The following is a 20,951-nucleotide window of genomic DNA, read 5'->3' as shown; positions in this document are numbered from 1 at the left end:
CTTATCAGACTGCCGGTGTACTAGGCAATTTTGCAGTCACGATAATGAGCTTGATGTATTTTATTCAAGTCTTTGTGAATGACTCTAGTTCAGTTCCGTTTTGGTTAGTCTCTCTTCTTAGTCCAACAGGCGTTGCTTTGGCTATGGATAAGGTTTGTATTACAGTGTACAATAATATACTAGAACAATGAAGAATGGGCAATTCTATAAATAAAAACGATGTGTATTTTTTCCTAGGCTCTTGTATTAGATCTACAAGGAGAAGGAGTTAACTTTGACAATCTTTGGTCAGGTCCTGGTATACCATTTGGGGGAAGTCTTATTATGATGACTTTAGACATAATTCTCTATGCTTGCTTAGCTTATTATTTTGACTGCGTCATTCCAAGTACGCTTCTTAAAATACGTGTTATCATACTCATTATATTATTGATAAATAGTGAATAATCAAATATTATATATTTAATTTAGGTGAATACGGGACGAAGAGAACTCCTTGGTTTTGCTTCACGCCTGAGTTTTGGTGTCAAAGAAAAGCTCCACGGGTGAGTATCATTAACAATAATTTAAAGCGTTGAATATGAAAGAAAATAGAAAAATATATATTCACAGACGTATTTGCAGGTACCATCGTCGAATGGTGAATCAAATTCTTTTATTCCTGGTGAAGAGACTAATCGTGATGTTGAACCTGTGGTGCGCGAGATGAAGGGTCGTGAAGCGATTAGAATAGTTGATCTTTACAAGTCCTACCAAAAATGTCGTAAGCCAGAAATTAAAGCCGTAAATGGCATCAATTTAACGATTTACGAGGGACAAATCACGGCGATACTTGGACACAACGGAGCTGGAAAAACAAGTCTCTTCAATATTTTAACTGGCCTGACCGCACCTACTGCTGGCACTGCCTTGATATTTGGTTATGACGTTCGAGATTCCAATGATATGCAGATGATTAGAAGCATGACTGGCGTTTGTCCACAACATGATATCCTTTTTGATCTTCTCACACCTCGCGAACACCTTGAATTTTTCGCTGCTGTACGTGGCATCCCAAAATCGATGATAGAACATGAGGTAATGTAATGTATAGTGAGCAAGTCGTATAAAATTTTTTACATAGATTATGAATAAAAAAGATTGTCGTGTATGATTACTTTTAGGTGAAAAAAACTTTAAAAGACATCGATTTAACTGAGAAAGCAAATACTTTTGCGAAATACTTGAGTGGAGGACAAAAAAGGAAATTGTCTGTAGGTATTGCCATTATCGGTGATCCGAAGATTATTATCCTCGATGAACCTACAGCTGGGGTTGATCCCTACTCCAGGAGACAGATGTGGTCTTTCTTACAATCTAGACGTCATGGAAAAGTGATTCTATTGACTACTCATTTTATGGATGAGGCGGATATATTAGCAGATAGGAAAGCAGTTATTAGTAAAGGAAAGCTGAGATGCTGTGGCAGTTCTTTATTCTTAAAAAATAAATTTGGTATTGGATATCACTTAACGTACGTTTGTTATTTCTTAAATAACGAAAAGCAGCAATAAAGCATGTTTAATAAAAATATATTTGTGAATGTATAACAGGTTAGTACTTGAAGGAAATGCAAGAGAACACGCTATTACCAGATTAGTAACATGTCATGTCTCAAAAGCAGAAAAAGCTAGACGTCATGGACGTGAACTGAGCTTTATTTTACCTCATAATTCAGTAGAAAACTTCGCACCACTTTTCTCAGCTATAGAGCACGAAATTAAAACCCGATCGAGTAGATTAGGTATTAGCAGCTATGGAGTATCAATGACTACTTTAGAAGAAGTATTTCTGCATTTAGAAAAGGATGAAGGCCCTGAATACACAATGGATAATTTATCAAAAAAGATGGTGCGCAATCGTGCATTAAGCAGATCTTTATCGTTGCAATCTAAGAGTACTTCTTATCAGAGTTTGCAGAACGAAGGTGTCACTGTTCAGAATGATGGTCAAGCAAAAGGTACATTCAATTTAATATTTTAAAACTATTATAAAGTTCATAATTTATAAATTTTATTGTATTTTACTATAGAGGCAGGAGATTTGCCTGATGGCGTCCATAGTGATAGAAATCCTCCTGTTCTTGGCCTTGGACTAGACCCCATAAAAGTTCGGCCTAATTTCCTTCAAACCTTGTACGCTATGCTTCGCCTAAGGATACTTAGACTCTTCAGGAACATTCAGTTATTGTACTTCACTATCTTCGCGCCTCTTCTTCTAGTAGTCGTTGGCCTCCATTTAAATAGCATTGAAACAGTTGAAATCAAAATGCAATCTCTTACATTGAATACTGGTATGTTTTAAAATAATTACATTTTTATGAATTTAGAAAATTTAGTGTCTACTTTAGTCCACCGTGTTTTCTTTTACAGATACTTATGGAAATGAGACTAAACTTTTGTACGCGAATAATACCGACCATGATATCACAAATTTAATCGATGGAATAAATCAAGATGTGAAGTACATTGAAGAGTATTACGGGAATTTTGCAAATTTGTTAAAAATCGCACCACATATGTCTGCTTTCAATATCAATGAATATAGTCTGTCCAGAATTAATTTGACTGTCGCATATAATGATACCATGCAACATTCCCTACCAATTTTAATAAACTTGTTATCAAACACTTATTACAGGTACAGTCAATAATTTATTAATATATCGTAGATTTAAATAACCACGTATAAAATTCATTTATTTTATTCCAATTAGATTACTCTCAAATGAAAACAATTTAAAACCGATTGAAGTTAAGACACATCCTTTCCAACAAACTTCTCAGCCACAGGGATTCAATATTGGCACAGCGAGTACCGCACTGTTTATTGGAATGAATTTTGTATTGTTGCCAATAACTTTAGTTGTGGACGTGGTCTATGATCGTGAAGTAAGTCTTGTTTTTATTAATGACATTTTTTAAATAAATGTTTGCTATTTAAAAGCAATATTCCTTATGATATCTCTTATTTTCAGATAAAAGCGAAGAATCAGCTTCGTGTGAATGGTCTGTCATTTTCGATGTACTTTCTGACGTACTTTATTGTACTTGTCGGCCTGATGTCTTTCATCTGTTTATGTATTCTTGGCATCATATTTCTCTTTGACGTGCCTTCGCTTCAAGAAGTACCAGCACTCATCACCCTAGCCGGTCTTTTCATGCTTTATTGCCCATCATCCATTCTATTCTCTACGTGTTTGAGTTACATCTTTGACAAGATGGATTCCGCTCAAAGCATTTTGCCCAATATTGCAACTTTCATTGGACTTATACCGTTTATACTAGTCACGATTCTTGACATGCTGGGTCTTAGTAAGTTACACATTCAATTTAACACTTCAGAGACTAAATTGTTTAGATATTGCTCCCAATTTTTATTAAGACTTTTATGTATAAATGAATATGAAAATAATGAAATACATTTATTTAAATAGCATAATTTATTACCACGGATTAATTAAGAATCTTCTTAGGTGGAACAGCAGCGTTTGTTTTACACGTAATTTTTTCTCTACTGAACACATTATACGTACCATATGCTGCAGTGTATTACGTAGAAAGAGTACATCTAATGTGCTCTATCAACGCTGCTTGCCATCATCTGACTATGTCTGATTATTTAACCACGGAGATCATTCTAATGGCCTTTGGCGTGCTCCTGCATTGTCCGGTGTGGTTCTTCGTGCTTTTACTGTTGGACATTAAAAAGAGTGGTGGCAATGTTAGTGATGTATTGAAGTATTTCCTGGTTAGTGTATAATCGATACAATGGGTTGAAAATTGAAATATAAAACTGTTCCATTAAAAAATATTTCTTGTCATTTTTAGCGCAATGGCGGTTCGATTGGTGAAGAAATAATGGAGAACTCTGACATTGGAGAACATGAAGATGCAGACGTTAAAGCAGAAAAACAAAAAGTTTTTAATCTCATTACTTCATCTGCCGTTCAGGAACCACCTGTAGTTCTAGTACAGGTATTACTTTATTATACATTATTTTCATTATCATAATGTATTCACATTATACAACTAAAGTTAAATATTTATTAGAACTTGAGAAAGGAGTATCGACAGCAGGATACAGGTTCATGTAGTTGTTGTTCGAAACAAGATGAAGAAGCTAGTCAAATACAACGAAAAATTGCTGTAAGAAATCTTTCGTTAGCGGTTGAGCCAGGAGAAGTGTTCGGTTTGCTGGGCCACAATGGTGCTGGAAAGACAACAACAATGAAGATTATCATAGCTGAAGAAGCGGCCACTCGAGGAAGAGTACAGATCGGTGGTCATAATATTAATTCAAGTATGACAGAAGCTTTCAAACAAATGGGATACTGTCCCCAACATGATGCTCAATGGAAGAATATTACCGTTAGGGAACATTTAGAATCTTACGCTGCGATTCGTGGTGTACCATGGAGTGATATTGGCAGGTAATTAATTCGACCCATTTGAATATCTGTACAATTCTTAAATATTTAGTAAAAAATTACAAACAAGAACAAAGTTCCATATTACAGAATCGTAGATTTATACCTCACCGGTTTGCAAATTCATGAACACGCCGATAAACAAGCTCATGAGTGTTCGGGTGGAACTAGAAGGAAACTTAGTTTTGCCATGGCAATGATCGGAGGTCCAAAAGTTGTTCTAATGGACGAACCTAGTGCAGGAATGGATCCTAGGTCAAAGAGGTTTTTATGGGATACAATCCTTGCTAGTTTCCAGGTTTGTTCCTCTACTGAAACTTGTCATTTCCTATAACATACGATTGTTGAAGGTTATTTCATTATTGACAAATTTTTTTTAATAGGGTGGTAGAGGAGCAATTCTTACCACTCATTCAATGGAGGAAGCTGATGCTCTTTGTTCTAGAGTGGGTATAATGGTAAAAGGAGAGTTAAGATGTATTGGTTCTACTCAACATCTGAAGAATTTATACGGTGCAGGCTATACCCTCGAAATGAAACTTTTAGGCGGTGATTGTACACCAACGACACCGTCCGGTGATAGGATTACGATTCTGAAAGAATTTGTTTCCAGTCTTTTCCCAGATGCAACTCTCGAAGAAAGTTTTGCCGACAGATTAGTTTTTGCTGTTCCCCAACATGCAGTTACCTCGCTGGCCGAGTGTTTTACGCAGTTGGAGAAAGGTAAACATTGAATAAACGATTCAATTATCATACATTACATAGTTAAATTAATTGGAACTTTTATTATTAGCCAAGCTCGAGCTGGATATCGAAGAGTATAGCTTCAGTCAAACCACTTTGGAACAAGTTTTCCTTAAATTTTCCCACTATGACGAATCTAACTCGGGAGAATGATGACTCATACAAATGAGTGTATTTATTCCCATGTGTTGTATAGTGAAATACTCATGGAACTGCTCAAGTTGTGCAAAAAGTGTAAAAAATGTTATTCTTATTGGAAGAAGTGATTTGTTCTTTAGTGTTCCCACATACTATTGAAAATCACAATGACAGAGACGATTTCTGCATTCTAAAATATCAAGAGTATTCTAATAATGACATAAAAGGACCTTATATTATCTTTGGACGTACTGACTTTGAAGATTACCATATAAATCATATTTTGATCTTCAACGATTCTATGAATGAAAGAAAACGTATCTTTACGGTATACATCGATCGACCTAATTGCTAAAAAAAGAATTACATATTTTTTTTGTGCCGGTGTATCGTATTGTTACGTTCGTCAGAATTAAACAGTGACTTCCTGGAGGTAATGTCGTGAGATAAATGGACATATGTGTAAAATTAATTGAGCTGTAAATAGTGGGAAACTGTGGACGATTTATTCAGTTGTCAACAAAAAAAGCAGTACTAATACTATTTAAACAGTAATATTCATAATTTTGAAATTATATTGTAATATAGTCTATTATTCGATTCCTACGAATATTACGAATAGGTCTCACAATTAATATTGCTGTGGAATTGGAACGTTATTATCATCATTATAAATATAATATTAAATATTGACAGGAAAGAGAACAAGGATCCAAGGATCAATATTAAATTCTTTTTAAATGGAGTGAATTCAATGAATTACCTATCTACATTGATAAACGTAGGAAGAAAACACCTGTATATTCATTTTAGTGATATTTATGATTGCTCGCAATTATTTCGGGCACTGTTAAAAGGATTGGCACCGTTGTCCAGAAAGAGTGCTAATTATAGCGAGAAAAGCTACGTAATATACAATCGGGCGATTTAATTTGAGCGTATAAAGTAGTGTGTAGTACGTATTTATAAATACTTCTCAAGCTCGTTTATGGTCTTTACCGAAGCCTTTTGAATAACGAGAAAAAGAGATGATAGGTTGTTAATCTTGCCTCGGTAGAATGTGACGATAATAATTTAATATGAAACTTCTGTGGCAGAAGCAACCGAAATATAATGGAACAACTTGAATTCAGTAAAATACATTATAGGAAATTTTTAATAGTCCATGAATGATTTAACAATTTCTGTTAAAAAAAATTTCATTATTATAAAATTATTTATAAATATCTCTTTATATAATTTTCTGTTCCGCGTTATAATTTAATTGTTTATTTCCCAATGGTTTTAGTTTTTCAAAAAATACTTTATTTTGCTGCAAATGCAAATATTGAATAAATGAGATAGTCTGAACAAAATGAGTTGATACTGAGAAAAGAGCGAAACCTAAAAAACAAGAATTTTTTATTGCATTATATACAGCTACATTAAATTGAACTCTTATTAGATGTGAATTTCATAAGTAGAACTAAAAAGGGCTAGATATCTTGTTTTATATGATCAGTTTTCAAGCATAATCAAGAGAGCCTGGTACGTGTCAAGAATAATTCATTTGAAAGGTAAAAAAAGAAAAGCTTAAAAAAAAATTAGTTGAAATGTTAGGAAAAAAAATATGTGCTCTCAAGATGTCCCATCGGAGAACAAATTTTTTTAGATATCTGTGTGCGTACACTCGATCTTCCGTGAATAAAAAAAACTTTAAAATATTGAACGGAAGTAACAGTAAGAATACTGTTTGGAGGACTGAATGAAATGTTTTGCAGATTATAGTGCATAGGTAGACAAAAAATAAAAATTTCACTGTGTAAGGGGGTATTGATTTTTGTAAATAAAATTCAGTGTAAGAAGGATTCTTACATCTATAGGAAATGTAAAATGAAGAGGAAAAGTGCGTTGGGCGTACGCGCATTTATAGAGGGGTTGTGTACGCACAATTCTTGTTCTAGCTAATACTACATCAATATACAATTTAGTCAATTATGGAATTAACTTGAATGAAAGGAAAAACTGCAAATAATTTTATGAACATTATATATATAAATATATAAATACACGTATATTTATATATTTATATAAAACATAATATATACATATATGTATGCCGTTTTTTAACAACACCGATTATGTTTTAAGTATATCACGATTACGAGATACGGGAATATTATAAAACATTCCTAAACACAAGTACTGTTGCTACATTAAGAAATAGAACATAACTTGCATTCACGCTAAGCGATTTTTATTTCTTTTTGTCTGTAGCCGTATCTACATTATATCTTCTCTGCTCATATTAATCGCCACTTTTTGGCTTTTCCTGTTACGACTCGTTCATATTTGTCGAGCTTTTCACATCGATCGATATATATGTATATATACATATAATAAATTATATATATATATATATTAATGATATATATTTATATTTATGTAATTAAAGAGTTTGCAATGAGAATGTGACCATTGATCCTTAGATTATCTCAAATTTTATTAGACTAATTCGCAAATTATTCGATTTAATCATAAATAAAACATAAAATAAAAGTACTTCTAATTTAAAATAAAAAGACTTCAAATTTCTCTGTAAGAACAATTTTATTGTTACAAATAGGTGATATCATTATTAAAACTAGATTTCGAAGTTTCTTTCAAATATAGAAATCAATTATTATTAATTATTATCAAGAATTAAATCAAAGAATTAATATAAAAGTGTAGAATTCATAATTTGCTTTTAGTGCAAACACTTAAATTCAGTTATAAGATATTGATATTATAATAATATCTTATATCATTAAATTAATTTGAAGTTCTTCTTGAACTTTACTCGTCCCGAGTAACTTTTATTGTTGCCATAAAGATTTCTCGTCTTTACATTTATTTGCAGCATAGCTAATGAAATGTATGTAGAGAGACATCGCAAACAATCACAAGCATAGTCGAACTTGATGCTTGTAAATTAAACATAAAATTGATCGTCATTGATTACATATGATTTTTTAGAAATAATATATACATATATTCGCATCGAGACACTACATGTAGGCCATTGTTCGGCCGAATTTCGTTTCAACGAAAGAGTGGAAACAAAAGAAGGAAAAATTCTTGCACACACATACATACAGTGGCGTGCAAAAGCTTCCGGCCAGATAGATCTTTCACTTTATATCTCAAAAGCGGTATTTTAAAAAATTTTAAGTAATATTATACAATTATATAACAGTGTTTGTGTATTATTTAAAATATTATTTAACATACATATATTACAATATTATTTCAAATTCTTGTAGATATCACCTTTCGAATATAATGTTAGAAATTTACCTATTCCGACTGAAATCTTTTGCACACCAATGTATTTACATACACAACCATACATGCATGCACGCACTCATGCACTCACGCGCGCGACCGGTCATCGGATAAGGATTTCGCGCTTTTTAATAGATGCACTCACACGCAAGACATTAAGAGAGAAAGAGACTCATATATAGGTACAATTATTAAAGAAAAAAATAATGCTATTATCATGAGTAAAAGAAAAAAGAAAGAGAAGAAAACTACACGTCGAATACACCCTGTCGATGAACGGTTGACTTTGCGAAACTACAATATTTGTTGTGTAAAGTAAATGTAATCGATTGGTTAAATGGAAGCTTTTTCACAAATAAAAAGATGATCAGTTAAACATTTACAAAGTGTCCTTCTTCAAGCGTTTCATGTTTTTTAAAACTATAAACAAAACAGATATAAAGAAAAAAAGAAGAAAATACAAGAAGGCCCGAAAAATACACACGAAATATTCTTGAGAAGACTCTTGCTTCTCGAAATCGATCCATACTGTTGTTTAGTATATAATTTTAGAGTAACTTATAGCGATGTACATTTGATCTAATTAATAGTGTTTGTTATGTACTAATTAGCAGAGTAATAGGATAAGTACTATTTCCATTGAATAAATCTTTATTTTTCGTAGAGCGTACGTTAGAGCGTACTGCGAACGTTAATAACGAAAATATCGCAGATGTTTCGATTATCCATAAATTCTGTATAAACTGATACGACTGCTTGTTTCGGAGCATAAATATTTGGATAAGTAGAAATGTGACGATTACACGGAGTTTATGCTTCTGATTTTCTATTTTTTTTTTTTTTTCATTTTTGTCTCTCCCCATTCAACAATTGCATATTTTTTTCTTCCTAAAAAAATTTCGTGTTTATACCTAATAAATTTCATGTATTTATTACTATCTTGTGAAACTATTAGAAATTATTTGCTTATAAACCAGAGATTTTTTATACAAACGATTTGATTATAATAACGTATCGAAAGACACTAGGAATTTTGGGGAGAAAAATGAAATAAGTATTGTACTAACATGAACAATTCGACAAACGACTGGTGCCGTTTATTGTAGCGCCTTGCAGTTAATTTTTACAAAAAAAAATTTGTTAAACGGGAGGTAAATTTATATAATCTTTTTATACATTTTAAAAAACGGTAGCTTTCGATTAAATTAATTATTGGCTCTGATTACTGGCTTCTATTTAAGGTTTTATGTATAAACTAATTATATCTTACGTTTCACAGGGAAGACTAGCTGAAGAAGATTTTTTGATTATTACCATAGATAGCACGAATTCTATTATGAAATAATTAATACGAAATGTATTTGTCCTCCATTCATATTTACATTACAAGTTTTTACATACATATATACACGTATACGTAGGTACACGTACATAACTATATGCTTTTTGTCGAGCAGAAAACTTGCATATAATAAAAAGTGTTCGTCATATATTTCATGAAGTGCAAAGTGTATCAAAGAATTTCCGATTACCCTTTAACAATAGCGAGTCTCTTTTAATAAGGTATTTAGATGATTTGTTTACTAATGATTGCCGACGATAATGATAATAATTAACTCTGTAAAAGGACGTTAGGTCCCTCGCTTCGGATACATAAATTTACAATATTGAATTTATTGTATTATTGTTATATTGCAATAAATATATGTATACAAGACGGTTTACAAAATTGCAAACAAAATGTTATTTATAACTAGCTCGTTTTTTCCATCGGGTGTCATATTTTAATAAAATGTTCGTTTATGCGAATCTAAAGTAATATTGTAAAGATTAAATTCAATTTTTCATAAAACTTTAATTCAATATGCTACGTTTATCGACATTTCCAAAATTGAAAAATTTCTGATTGCACTATTGCACGTGCAATAATCTTAACAAATATTGCAGCTAACTTGAACTTCTTTGCGAAATTTAATTTTCAAGATTGTGATAATGATTTGCAAAAGACAAAGTGTCTGTGTATATTGAACTCTAATGTATGTGTACAATTGATTTATAATAATTTATTTTCACATTTAATGTTCTGTTTTGTTTGAAATAATTTCTACATTTATAGTTAAGGAATGTTCATGGATTATCAATGAGACCTTATTAATTCGTTGCTTCTTCACAAGCATGTCACTAAAAAGATGATAAAATGTTATACAATTTACTATAGATACAAAATTTATTGTAATAATCTTATATAAATGAAATGATATAACTTTCTTTTTACCATATCAACATATAATAAAACCTTGTTTGTAGAAATTTGCGAAAATATACATACATAATATAAAATTGCTTTCTTAAGTTTTCAAACATCGTTAACACAGTTATATATTTCATAGTTAAGTATATGAATATCAAAATGTGCATTAACAAATTTTTGTTAGATATTTATTAATATTATTATCAATATTCTAACAAAGGAGGTAATTATATGTTAGTATCATGGAAGAAAATTTTAATTAAGATCAAATTAAGATAACAACGGACTTCTATGTAAGTCAGGAAACATCCTTTACTAGGTATATAACTTGATACATTTGTTAATTTCTTTTAAAAACATGATACAATCAATTATTGTAAATCATTAAAAATTTGATTTAAAAGCTATTTTCTCTTCTATTTAAGCTATTGATATATATTTTTTGGTCTTTGTTACAAAATATTGTAAATTACATCATTGAACGACGATTATTATTCTATTTTTACATTATTTGTAATGCATTTAATCTTGCTTTTTCGTCAAATCGACATTTATATATATAGTAATATGTAATATATAATAGGAATATTTTCATATTTCTTCGCTTTATAGAACTGAGGTATTTATTAACAAAAGTAGAAAGATAATATTATACTAGGCAAAATCTAAAAGAACATTTCAATTGAATAAGTAGAGATTTCTAAATTAAGCATTTTTTTCTACTTTTTACATATATTTTTATCATAATAAATTATGTCTCTAGTTCTCTAATATTTCAGTTTCTCGAGAAAAGGATAGTATCAAGTGGTTCTTACAAAGCTAAATGTCCTTTAGTACTTTAAATAAGGACTTTTTATAAAATAATAATTGTCAAACAAATGTTTTCATTTCTTTATGAAATTACGATACTTTAAATGTCTATTTATAATATATTACAATATACCTGCTATTTCGAACCATTCATAAAAGTGAATCTACTCTTCAATTCAAATTTTCTAGCTTCATGAATAAATTTCATACAAGCGCCAAATTTTATATCTAAAATTATCATACATTTTAGTGTTGCAATATCTTATCCATTATGTTACTGCCAAAAGAAAGAAAAACAAAAGAAACCAAAACACATTTTGTAAGATTTGATCTTACATAAGATTTGTGAAAATAATATCTTATTCAATGAAATCATCACAAAATAGATTAAGAATGCAGTACTATTTTTTATATCACATTCGAAGAAATAGTAGGAAATTTTTTATAGAATTTGGTTTTTCAGCCTCCTTTCTTTACAAGACATGTGTAACTGTATTTTTCATTTACCAATGATCACGACAATAAATAGAAAATATAAGAAAAAATGCACATCGTAAGAGTAAGAAAGATTTACACAATTCAGCTGAGAGACACGTGAATTTTAATAATTTAAGATTTTCTTCTTCATGTGGATAAATATAAACGATGATAATCATTAGCTCCAAAAGCGCAATTACATTTCGGGCATTTTCGTTGCCTAGTCTCATATCGTGTACGTAAACAATCCCAACAAAATACGTGAAAACATTTTGTTAGAACCGCATCTTTACGTTTAACTTTACAAGAAGGACAAGTAAGTGTTTCCTTATATTCTCGAAGCTCCTCAGCCATTACTTCATCCAATGTTTCAGCAAGTTCTATTTTCTTCATTCTTTCAACTTTACGTCTCAATTGAGCTATTTCTTCCTATAATGAGATATAGCAGTGTTAGCAATAACTTGAATAAAATAATTTTCATCCTGTAACATTTCCTATGAAATATATAGAATATATTTTTTGAAGCGTTAATGTTACCTGTAATCTTTTTGTTTTATATGCTTCTGCCTCCAAAGAACTAGTTTTTTCAGCTACAACTTGTTGTGCTTCTTTCATTTGAGAATGATATTTTTCTACATAACATTCAAAGTATATGACAGATATTTTTATAAAACAATTACAAGTATCATTAAATAAATTTCTTACCAAGATGAAGCTTTAAGTCAGCTGCAGACTGGGCACTTTCGATAGCTTTTCTTTTATGCATTTCCATTGCCTGTTGCCTCAAAGCCAATTCTTTTTCAACAGTAGCGAGAGAATTTTGTAAAAGGCGCTCCTTCTCTTCTAATTTACGAACGACGACATTAGCAGCTTCGACTTGAGTTGTTAATGTAGAAACTTGTTCTTTTAGAACATCTTTCTCCTCTCTAGCTAATTTATGTAATTGATTACTTTTAATTCTTTCTGTCATAAGTTTAAAATTTGCATCATCTTTTTCACGTAACTGTTGAATTAGCCTAGAATTCTGTTCTTGCATGTCTTCAAAAGCTTGCCCAGTTACCTCCATTTCGTTCAAAAGAGCCTCCTCCTCCTGAAACCACACACAATTCTGTTTAGCATTACCGATAGTTCAACAGTTTTAAATAAAATTCGTATTTTATAGAATTTATCAAATATATAAAGTTACCTGCTTTTGAGAAGCAACTTGACGCTGAAGAGTGTATGCTTGTTCTTCTAATTTCTTAATCTTTATTTGTGCATCTTCATCTGCCAACTTTTTACGCTCTTCTCTCTTACTTTCCTGAAAAAATAAACTTATTCATAAAATTTTAAAAAAGATAAAAGATTCACAATTAAAAGTCTACTTGCACAAATACCTGAATTTTCTTTATCTGTTGACGCAATTCATCTAATTCTGCTCTCGTCTTCCGTTCAGCTGCCATTAATTGCACTTTATCTCTTTGTTCTTTTCCAACACCTTTGTACATATCTAATAATAATTTCATTTCTTTCATTTCATTCACAGCCTTTCTGTAATTAGAATGATCAAATGTAAATTATGATAGTGATTAATTTAAAATAGTATATGACATATGACATACTTTAGTTGCGCTTTCAGATCTCTAACAAGTTCTGATTCCGCTACTTTCGTGTCTTTGGCACGATGAGCAGGATCGCGATGTTCGGTTTTAACAGCTTCCTTCTTTATATCTTTTTCACGTTTAATATCTTTTTCTTTCTTTAGAGTTGGAGACGTTAATGTCAAAGAATCTGGAGTACCTTTGTTTCCTTCTCCTTCTCCAACTTCGATAGTTTCTACTTCTTCTTCTCCAGATTCTCTTTTTATTGAAACTCCACTCTCTTCCTTTATCTATATTAACATAAAAGCTATCTAACTACCAGAAACCTATTTTTATAACGCACTTTGGAAATATAAGTTCCTTTAAAGGATTTATTTTACCTGTGTAGAACCTGGAAGAGAATTCGATGCATCTTCTTCTTTTCCACTGCCATCTGAATTATTCCCTTCTTTGTTCTCCTGGGATGTTTGTTGACCTAACTTCGTCGTTAGTTCCTCAATTTCTTTCTTCAGCTACAACAAGGCAGGGATATCAACTGTAAATACTTTCATTCTTTTGTTAATACATTCTCCTTAAATAATTTGAAATCAATGATATACATACTTTCGGTATTTCTGATGAAGCTTCTTTGTACTTCCGTTTATAACGATGAACCTCGCCTTTAAGCTGTTGATTGTGATTTTGCAAAGATGTGATCAAATGTCTCATTTCTCGATTTATCGGTCCTGTTTGCTCGTTTGCAGCTAAATTTTGTTCAAATTCAATTCTTAACATTTCATATTCCTTTCGTAATTGAGCCAAAACATCTTCCAATTGTATACATTCTCCACGTAGTTTTTTTTGTGCCATCAACTCTTCACTCTGAAAATATTAACAAATAAATATTATTTTTATATAATTTTATAATGGAAGAAGAAAAATAAATAAAATAAAATGTACTTGCCTCCATCATTTCAATATGCCGTAAATGAGCGTTTTTACTGGATTGCAGTTGCTGACGAGCATCATCTAATTGTGTTTTCAATTGCATTGATTCATTGTATAATACAGAAAATTGCGATTGTAAACATTTGTATTCAGTCGTCTCAACAATTACCGATTCTGGAAGTTGTCGTATCTGCAAATATAAGATATTTTCGAAGTGAAAACAACATTTGATCATAATATCAAATAGGCTTCCACCCAATTTTTCTTACGTGTACTTTATTCAAATGTAAAGAAGTAAAACACAAGAAATCAGCGAAAGCAAGTACTACATGGGTATTTATTGCACAAGACATTAATTTACATTCTATACTGGACACCATAAACGTGTGTACAAAAACCAAAGAACTCACATCCATTTTTAATTTTTCTACTTCTTTCAATGCATCTCGATGCTGTTGATGTAGTTTATCCAGTTCTTGTAACCTGTTATTAGCTAACTCTCTGGTTTCTTCCAATTCTCTTTGTAAATCTTCGAGCTATATGATATGAAACAGTATTAAATATATACATTGATTTTAAATAAAAAGTAATAAATAACAGAATATTATACCTTTGTCTGTGACACACTTGAAGCAACTAAAGTATTGGGTTTATTACTTCCTTTTTCATCTGTACCGTGTATTTGTTGAAACGCTTTTAGTTTCTCAATTGCTTCTCCAAGGTGATGTTCTAATTTATCATTACGTGCTCTCACTTTATTCAGTTCATACTGAAGATCATCTACCTGGTTACGAAGCTCTGCGGCAAGTGTATCTTTCCCTGTTATGGTATCTTGCAGTTCTGACATCTGTGAGAAGATATACTTATTAATACACAATAAAATGTAATTTATCAATATAAATAAGCTTAATTTACCTTCAATGAAATAGTGTGGTATTTTTCATGAAGTTGTATGTTTATTGCTTGAAGGTTCCTATTTTCCATTTGTATCTCAGAATTTGCTCTACGCACAACTTCATCAATATTGGGTGCTTCTTCTGAAATATAATAACATTGTCATTTTTTATTTGATATATTATTTTCTTTTTCATACATTTGAATTAAATACCTCCATCAAATTCTCCTTTAAGTGCAAGAGTAATCTTTTCATTTCTTTGAGAAAGACGGTCAAATGCTTGTACTACTTTTGAAACTGCACGTTTGGACACTTGAACACGATTTGCTAATTTATCATCTAACTCTTCTTTGTCCCATGAAGAAAGCTGCATGAGAAATGATGTTGTAGCTTCACTTTCATCTATAATTCATTAAAAGTCATTGAAACATTTGTCTAAACATTTAATAGATCAGTTCATTATAGCTGTTTACTTTTATTTTCAGATTCATCAGCTGTTTCAGCATCAAATCTCTGAAGTAATACACGTATATCTTCATTCAATTGATTCCAATAACGATTGACAACATTAAGCACTGCATCATCTTGCATTTGTCGCTTTTCCAACTGTTCAATTCGTTGTCTTAATTCAGTCTCTACTCTATGACGCTGCTCTAGTCTCTACAAAATCAGAATAACATAATATACAATACAATTTCATATCTTATAATGAAAGGACCATATGAAAAAAGTAACTAACTGGAAAAGATCAATTTCAACTAACAAACAACAATAGAATATTGAAATATCATAACATGTCTAAATATAATATACTGTCTGTGTTCATTGATTCGGTATAAGATACAATATATACTAACAATATAGCAAAACTAGATCATATGCTTACATAATAAATTAACATTTTACATTGAAGAAAATTTTTTCATAATATCTACATTTACAACAGACAATCATAAAATACCATATAATATTAATTATGGAAAAACAATGTTTTATTAATTATGAATAAAATAATAGGTCAAGAGATTATATTTTATAGGTAATATTTTTTTCGATTATTGACGTTTTATAAATACCTTTGCCAAGTATGATTTGAATACTAACCTGGGCCAATTTTTTATTTTGAAACTGTAAAACTTTCATGTCCATTTCTTCGAGGGTTGAAATAGGCCCAATTAAAATCGGTTCGAATTGAACTTTTTTAATAGGTGGTTGGGAACCCGAATCCCCACTATCCGCAGGTCTCTTTGACATTTTGCCGCGAGCGTTTTTCTCTTTCTGAAAAATATGAAAGCAGTTTTTTAAACGAACAAAGCAAACACTTTGTATTTGATTTCTCATTCAAAGTTTCTGATAATTTTGTTATTGATCAAAAGTAATCCGTACCTCGGTAACGCGTATTAATATCTCCAGCGATCCTCTCCGCAAATACCTTATAATTTCAATATCGCTATGTCATTTTAGACACCTAAAACCTGCCGAAAAGATTATTCTTTCGACAGTTTTTTACATTTTAATGAAAACGGTCGACAAAAAGTACGTGCTTATAACGGAAGCCGCCATTGTGTCACGGCGTTGCATACGCGGCAAATCAAAAAATAAGGCAAAAACATCGACATTCTCTGTGACTACAGTTCAGTTAGATGAGAAACGCAGTTACCACGTTGCATCTCCACCCTTGAATTCTATGGCTGGATTCTTTAACGAAAACTGATGGACTGAGTCCATCTGATGAAGTAACTAAGAAGACAAATAACATCTCTTTTTGCCATTAAAGATACATATAATACAGACACATACATATATGTATGTACATACTTACATATGCAAATTGATACTTTTATGGAAACAACTAATGAATTGGAGTAAAGAGTTGTATTACCTTCGAAATATTCGAATAACTATTTTACTTTGAATATTTTGTACGTGTATATATACAATTACAATATACAATTACATACATACATATATACAATACACAATAATTATATACAATACACATATACAATTAATAATTATATGCATGTACATAAATTTAAATATTCCCAGTATATAACTCATGAGTTATATTTAAATTATCTTTTAGTAAATAATTATCTTCGATGGATAATAAATTATTACTAATAAAAATGAAAATCATGATTAGAATAAATAGGGACACTGTATATACATTTTTTTAATTAATTGGAATTTTACAGATTTCTCCGTTTCACCGTTAGATATCCATAGCTTTCAATTTTTAACGATCCCTACCGTACCAGCTGTGAGACAGAGTAAATTTATTGTGATACCTTAAGAGTTAATATATGGGAGCGCTAGGTTTATATTTAAATCATTTGCTCTTTTTTTAATTTCTTTAGAAATAATCTATTCAATCATTAATATAGAGTATATGATTTATTCCGCTACAGGTAATGTGTTATGCTTAGTATATAATTTCCTTATTGCAAATGAATTAAAATAAACCATTTCTTAATAGGTTAAATGTTTCCATGGAAACCATCTTTGCGCTGATTCATCCATATATAGATCAAACCTGTGAACCCGCCTCTTTAAAAGAACGCTGATCCTTCAGAAGCACAACAGTATTTTTGAAATTGGAAAAATACAATGCCGATCAAACGACCGCCTGAAATAGCTCCACCACCTCCATTGAAATTTAGTTTGCATCAATGGCATCTAAATAATCGCCACAGGTACGAGTATTTAATTTCAATTCTATAAACAAGAACTTATATGCTTTATATTTATATAATACTCCAAAATACTAAATATTTGAAATTAAAAAACATTATATAACTAATAAATTATTAATAAAAGAATTATATAATTATATTATTATAATTATAGAATTACAGAATTTTAGAATTATAGAATTTAAATTATAGAATCAAGAATATTTATATAAATATAAAAATTATCTATAAAATTACGATTAGGTATCGATGTTCTGAAGCACAGCAGGAACTAGCAGATCGGCTACTTAACGAATCTCAGCGTGTTTGCGAATTAAGCTCCGAGAAAGTACGAAACAATAAAGAAGAAACAGATCACAGGCTAAAAGAAAAAATCGAGGACATCGAATTTCGTAAAAAAGAACTGCTGCGTATAAGGAAGGAAGTTCTCCTTGAAATCGATGCTTTGTCAATATACAAGGAGCGTATCATGGATGCTCTGTCATCCGTGAGGAAAAACGCTTTTGTCATTTGCGAAAAATGCCTCATTCTTAGGTTCGATATACAAAACTAAAAAGAAAGCTGTAACCATTTCATATAGCTTTAATTTTTTATAAAAATAGGATATCTGTTAAATTATACTCTTATTTCAATTATAGAGAGCATAGATTAGGAATTGATTTAGTTCACGACGACATAGAAAAAGAATTATTAAAAGAATGTGAGGTGATCAAAGGCGTCGAAAGTTTATTAGTTCGGACTCTGGAACAAACGCAGGAACAAATACGTCGTCTTAAAGCGACGCTTTATTACATGGATCATGAACTCGAGGATAAAGAAAATAATTTGCGCATTGACAAGCACAACTTGACTTTGAAGGAGACCAATTTAAATTTAAGTATTTATCATGGTACATCGCGACTTGATCCATCGCAAGTATCACTTTAGCTCTCTTATTTTTCTTTATTTCAGTGTTTTCTTAAATTTATCTAACTTTTAACATTTATTTTTACATATTAAGAACGATAGAGTTGAACGAATGGGAAATGCAGACTAATAACAATATCGTTAGCGCTTCGAAAGAGGTAAATAGCGCTAGACCATTGCGCTGTTATATCGATACAATCATAAAGCAAGTGATCGATGATCTAAATGACCAGAAAAATGCTACTGACGAGGCCTTCAGGCGGCGCATCGAGGAAACGAAAGAAGCGAAAATAAAATTAGAATTACAACACGCTGAGGTACAAGGAAACAATCATTAACGTTTAATTAGAGATTCTTAAAATTTCTGCTACTATGTAGCGTGTCCTAAGATTTAAAGCCAAACTTTGTTAGTGTATAGGTATAATCAAGCGACAAATGTTATATAAATATATGCCATTTAAAGTTTATTAAAAAGTTATAATAAAAATAAAAAAAACAGTAACAGACTTGTGGTTACTATAAGACAGAAATAGGTTAAAGAATCAATATATGTAATGATTAACTATCAATATTCTATTTCAACAAACAAAATTTATAAAAAGTTCGATATAATATCTTAGGAAGCTCATTTCAATTTTGATGAACTATGCCTACACAACACTTTTTACTTGATTATGCTCATAGAATACACTGTATTTTTAGTTTAACCATTGGACCACGAAATATCTTGACATGCATTTGTATGAGAGCATCATATAATTTGTTAATTATTCATGAATACTCATTACATTTTCTAGTTTAAATATGAATCATTGAATTAAAACGTTACATGTATGTATGTACACGAAACAGATCATGCGACAAGCAGCGGAAATGAAGGATAATATTACACGCATTGAGAAATCAATCGCGGAGAAGGAAAGTTTTTTAGCTTTGGCGCATACGAGACTCGGTAATCGTTGTCAAAGGCCAGGATTAGAACTTACACGAGATCTAGTGGAAATTAATCTTGTAAAGGAAGTATATGATTTACGTGAGATTGTGTCGAAACTACAAGCAACGATATTCGAGGTTTATAGTTCATACGTTTTATAGTTTATCATTCTGTTGTTTAATCAGCTTATTATAAATGATAATACAATTGTTGTTTCAGTCTCAGGCATCGCTGCGTTATTTACTTAAAACACAAATTCAAATCGAGGAAGATATCAATGTTAAAATAAACACGTTAAAAATCGATGAGGTCGACTGCATGACTCTTCGTCAAAGCATGGATTATCATACATATTAAATTAATTCGAGCAGCGAATGAATCCATAAAAATTTTTATGTAATAAAATGCAAAAAAAGAAGTGGCGGTATTCATTGTAAATAGACTGCAGATTTTTACGTATTTATAGAAAATTTAAGAACGAGATAATACACTGAATGCGAATAATATGCAAAAATATATAAAACTGTCAAGTACAAACATAAATCAAACAATTTTCTACATAAATTCCATTTTTTCAAACTTTCTTCATAAAAATATGAATTTGGATAAATATTCGCAGTCTATTTATAAAGTTGAAGTAATCATTTATTTAAAAATCTCATTATTTCTTAGAAAACTCGAATTCTATTTGATAAGTTTTCGTACACAGAAAGTTTTCTTATATGTCACAATATATACTACTCTTAGAATTTAATTGTATTTGAGATTGTGTAGTGCTAATTTCCGGAAAATAAGTAAAAACGCATGCATCGGTATATG

General features: G+C 30.8%; 3 protein-coding genes across 6 annotated transcripts in view; 2 read left to right on the top strand and 1 right to left on the bottom strand.

The window, feature by feature from the left end:
• LOC122566105 (cholesterol transporter ABCA5-like) overlaps positions 1-9,038 on the top strand; it is a 34,924-nt gene extending 25,886 nt beyond the window's left edge. Inside the window, exons 11-26 of one of the 2 annotated variants that reach the window (XM_043722851.1) lie at positions 9-152; positions 238-388; positions 472-545; positions 625-1,077; positions 1,164-1,513; positions 1,593-1,999; positions 2,072-2,332; positions 2,412-2,679; positions 2,756-2,930; positions 3,017-3,353; positions 3,515-3,789; positions 3,870-4,016; positions 4,092-4,471; positions 4,559-4,766; positions 4,852-5,191; positions 5,262-9,038. In XM_043722851.1, the coding sequence (XP_043578786.1) occupies positions 9-152; positions 238-388; positions 472-545; positions 625-1,077; positions 1,164-1,513; positions 1,593-1,999; positions 2,072-2,332; positions 2,412-2,679; positions 2,756-2,930; positions 3,017-3,353; positions 3,515-3,789; positions 3,870-4,016; positions 4,092-4,471; positions 4,559-4,766; positions 4,852-5,191; positions 5,262-5,365 (4,074 nt within the window). In that variant the 3' untranslated portion in view covers positions 5,366-9,038. Of the gene's footprint in view, positions 1-8; positions 153-237; positions 389-471; positions 546-612; positions 1,078-1,163; positions 1,514-1,592; positions 2,000-2,071; positions 2,333-2,411; positions 2,680-2,755; positions 2,931-3,016; positions 3,354-3,514; positions 3,790-3,869; positions 4,017-4,091; positions 4,472-4,558; positions 4,767-4,851; positions 5,192-5,261 lie in introns of both variants that reach the window. The other variant, XM_043722850.1, reaches the window with a different exon arrangement.
• A 2,156-nt stretch (positions 9,039-11,194) lies between these two features.
• On the bottom strand, positions 11,195-17,159 carry LOC122566108 (E3 ubiquitin-protein ligase Bre1). Of its 2 annotated transcripts, none has more exons than XM_043722855.1 (16): positions 16,983-17,159; positions 16,701-16,874; positions 16,070-16,256; positions 15,810-15,998; positions 15,617-15,738; positions 15,312-15,548; positions 15,112-15,237; positions 14,718-14,891; positions 14,378-14,635; positions 14,155-14,286; positions 13,796-14,064; positions 13,571-13,724; positions 13,381-13,494; positions 12,900-13,302; positions 12,732-12,826; positions 11,195-12,623 (listed from the first exon to the last, which is right to left on the bottom strand). In XM_043722855.1, exons 2-16 carry the CDS (start codon positions 16,848-16,850, stop codon positions 12,342-12,344), a joined length of 2,892 nt encoding a protein of 963 aa, XP_043578790.1. In that variant the 5' UTR covers positions 16,851-16,874; positions 16,983-17,159; the 3' UTR covers positions 11,195-12,341. The 2 variants fall into 2 exon arrangements, with proteins under 2 accessions (XP_043578790.1, XP_043578791.1); XM_043722856.1 differs by having other exon boundaries at positions 12,900-13,284; positions 16,983-17,158.
• Positions 17,160-17,252: 93 nt separating this feature from the next.
• LOC122566111 (tektin-1) lies at positions 17,253-20,550 on the top strand. Of its 2 annotated transcripts, none has more exons than XM_043722863.1 (7): positions 17,253-17,332; positions 18,076-18,292; positions 18,536-18,826; positions 18,931-19,203; positions 19,293-19,515; positions 20,051-20,269; positions 20,352-20,550. In XM_043722863.1, exons 2-7 carry the CDS (start codon positions 18,207-18,209, stop codon positions 20,487-20,489), a joined length of 1,230 nt encoding a protein of 409 aa, XP_043578798.1. In that variant the 5' UTR covers positions 17,253-17,332; positions 18,076-18,206; the 3' UTR covers positions 20,490-20,550. The 2 variants fall into 2 exon arrangements, with proteins under 2 accessions (XP_043578798.1, XP_043578797.1); XM_043722862.1 differs by lacking the exon at positions 17,253-17,332 and adding an exon at positions 17,666-18,007.
• Positions 20,551-20,951: the final 401 nt, after the last annotated feature.

The sequence above is a fragment of the Bombus pyrosoma genome, linkage group LG3, assembly GCF_014825855.1.
Source record: "Bombus pyrosoma isolate SC7728 linkage group LG3, ASM1482585v1, whole genome shotgun sequence".
In the NCBI taxonomy this organism is placed as follows: Eukaryota; Metazoa; Arthropoda; class Insecta; order Hymenoptera; family Apidae; genus Bombus; species Bombus pyrosoma.
The sequence above is the reverse complement of the archived record's forward strand: the minus strand, read 5'-3'. Positions and strand labels throughout refer to the sequence as shown.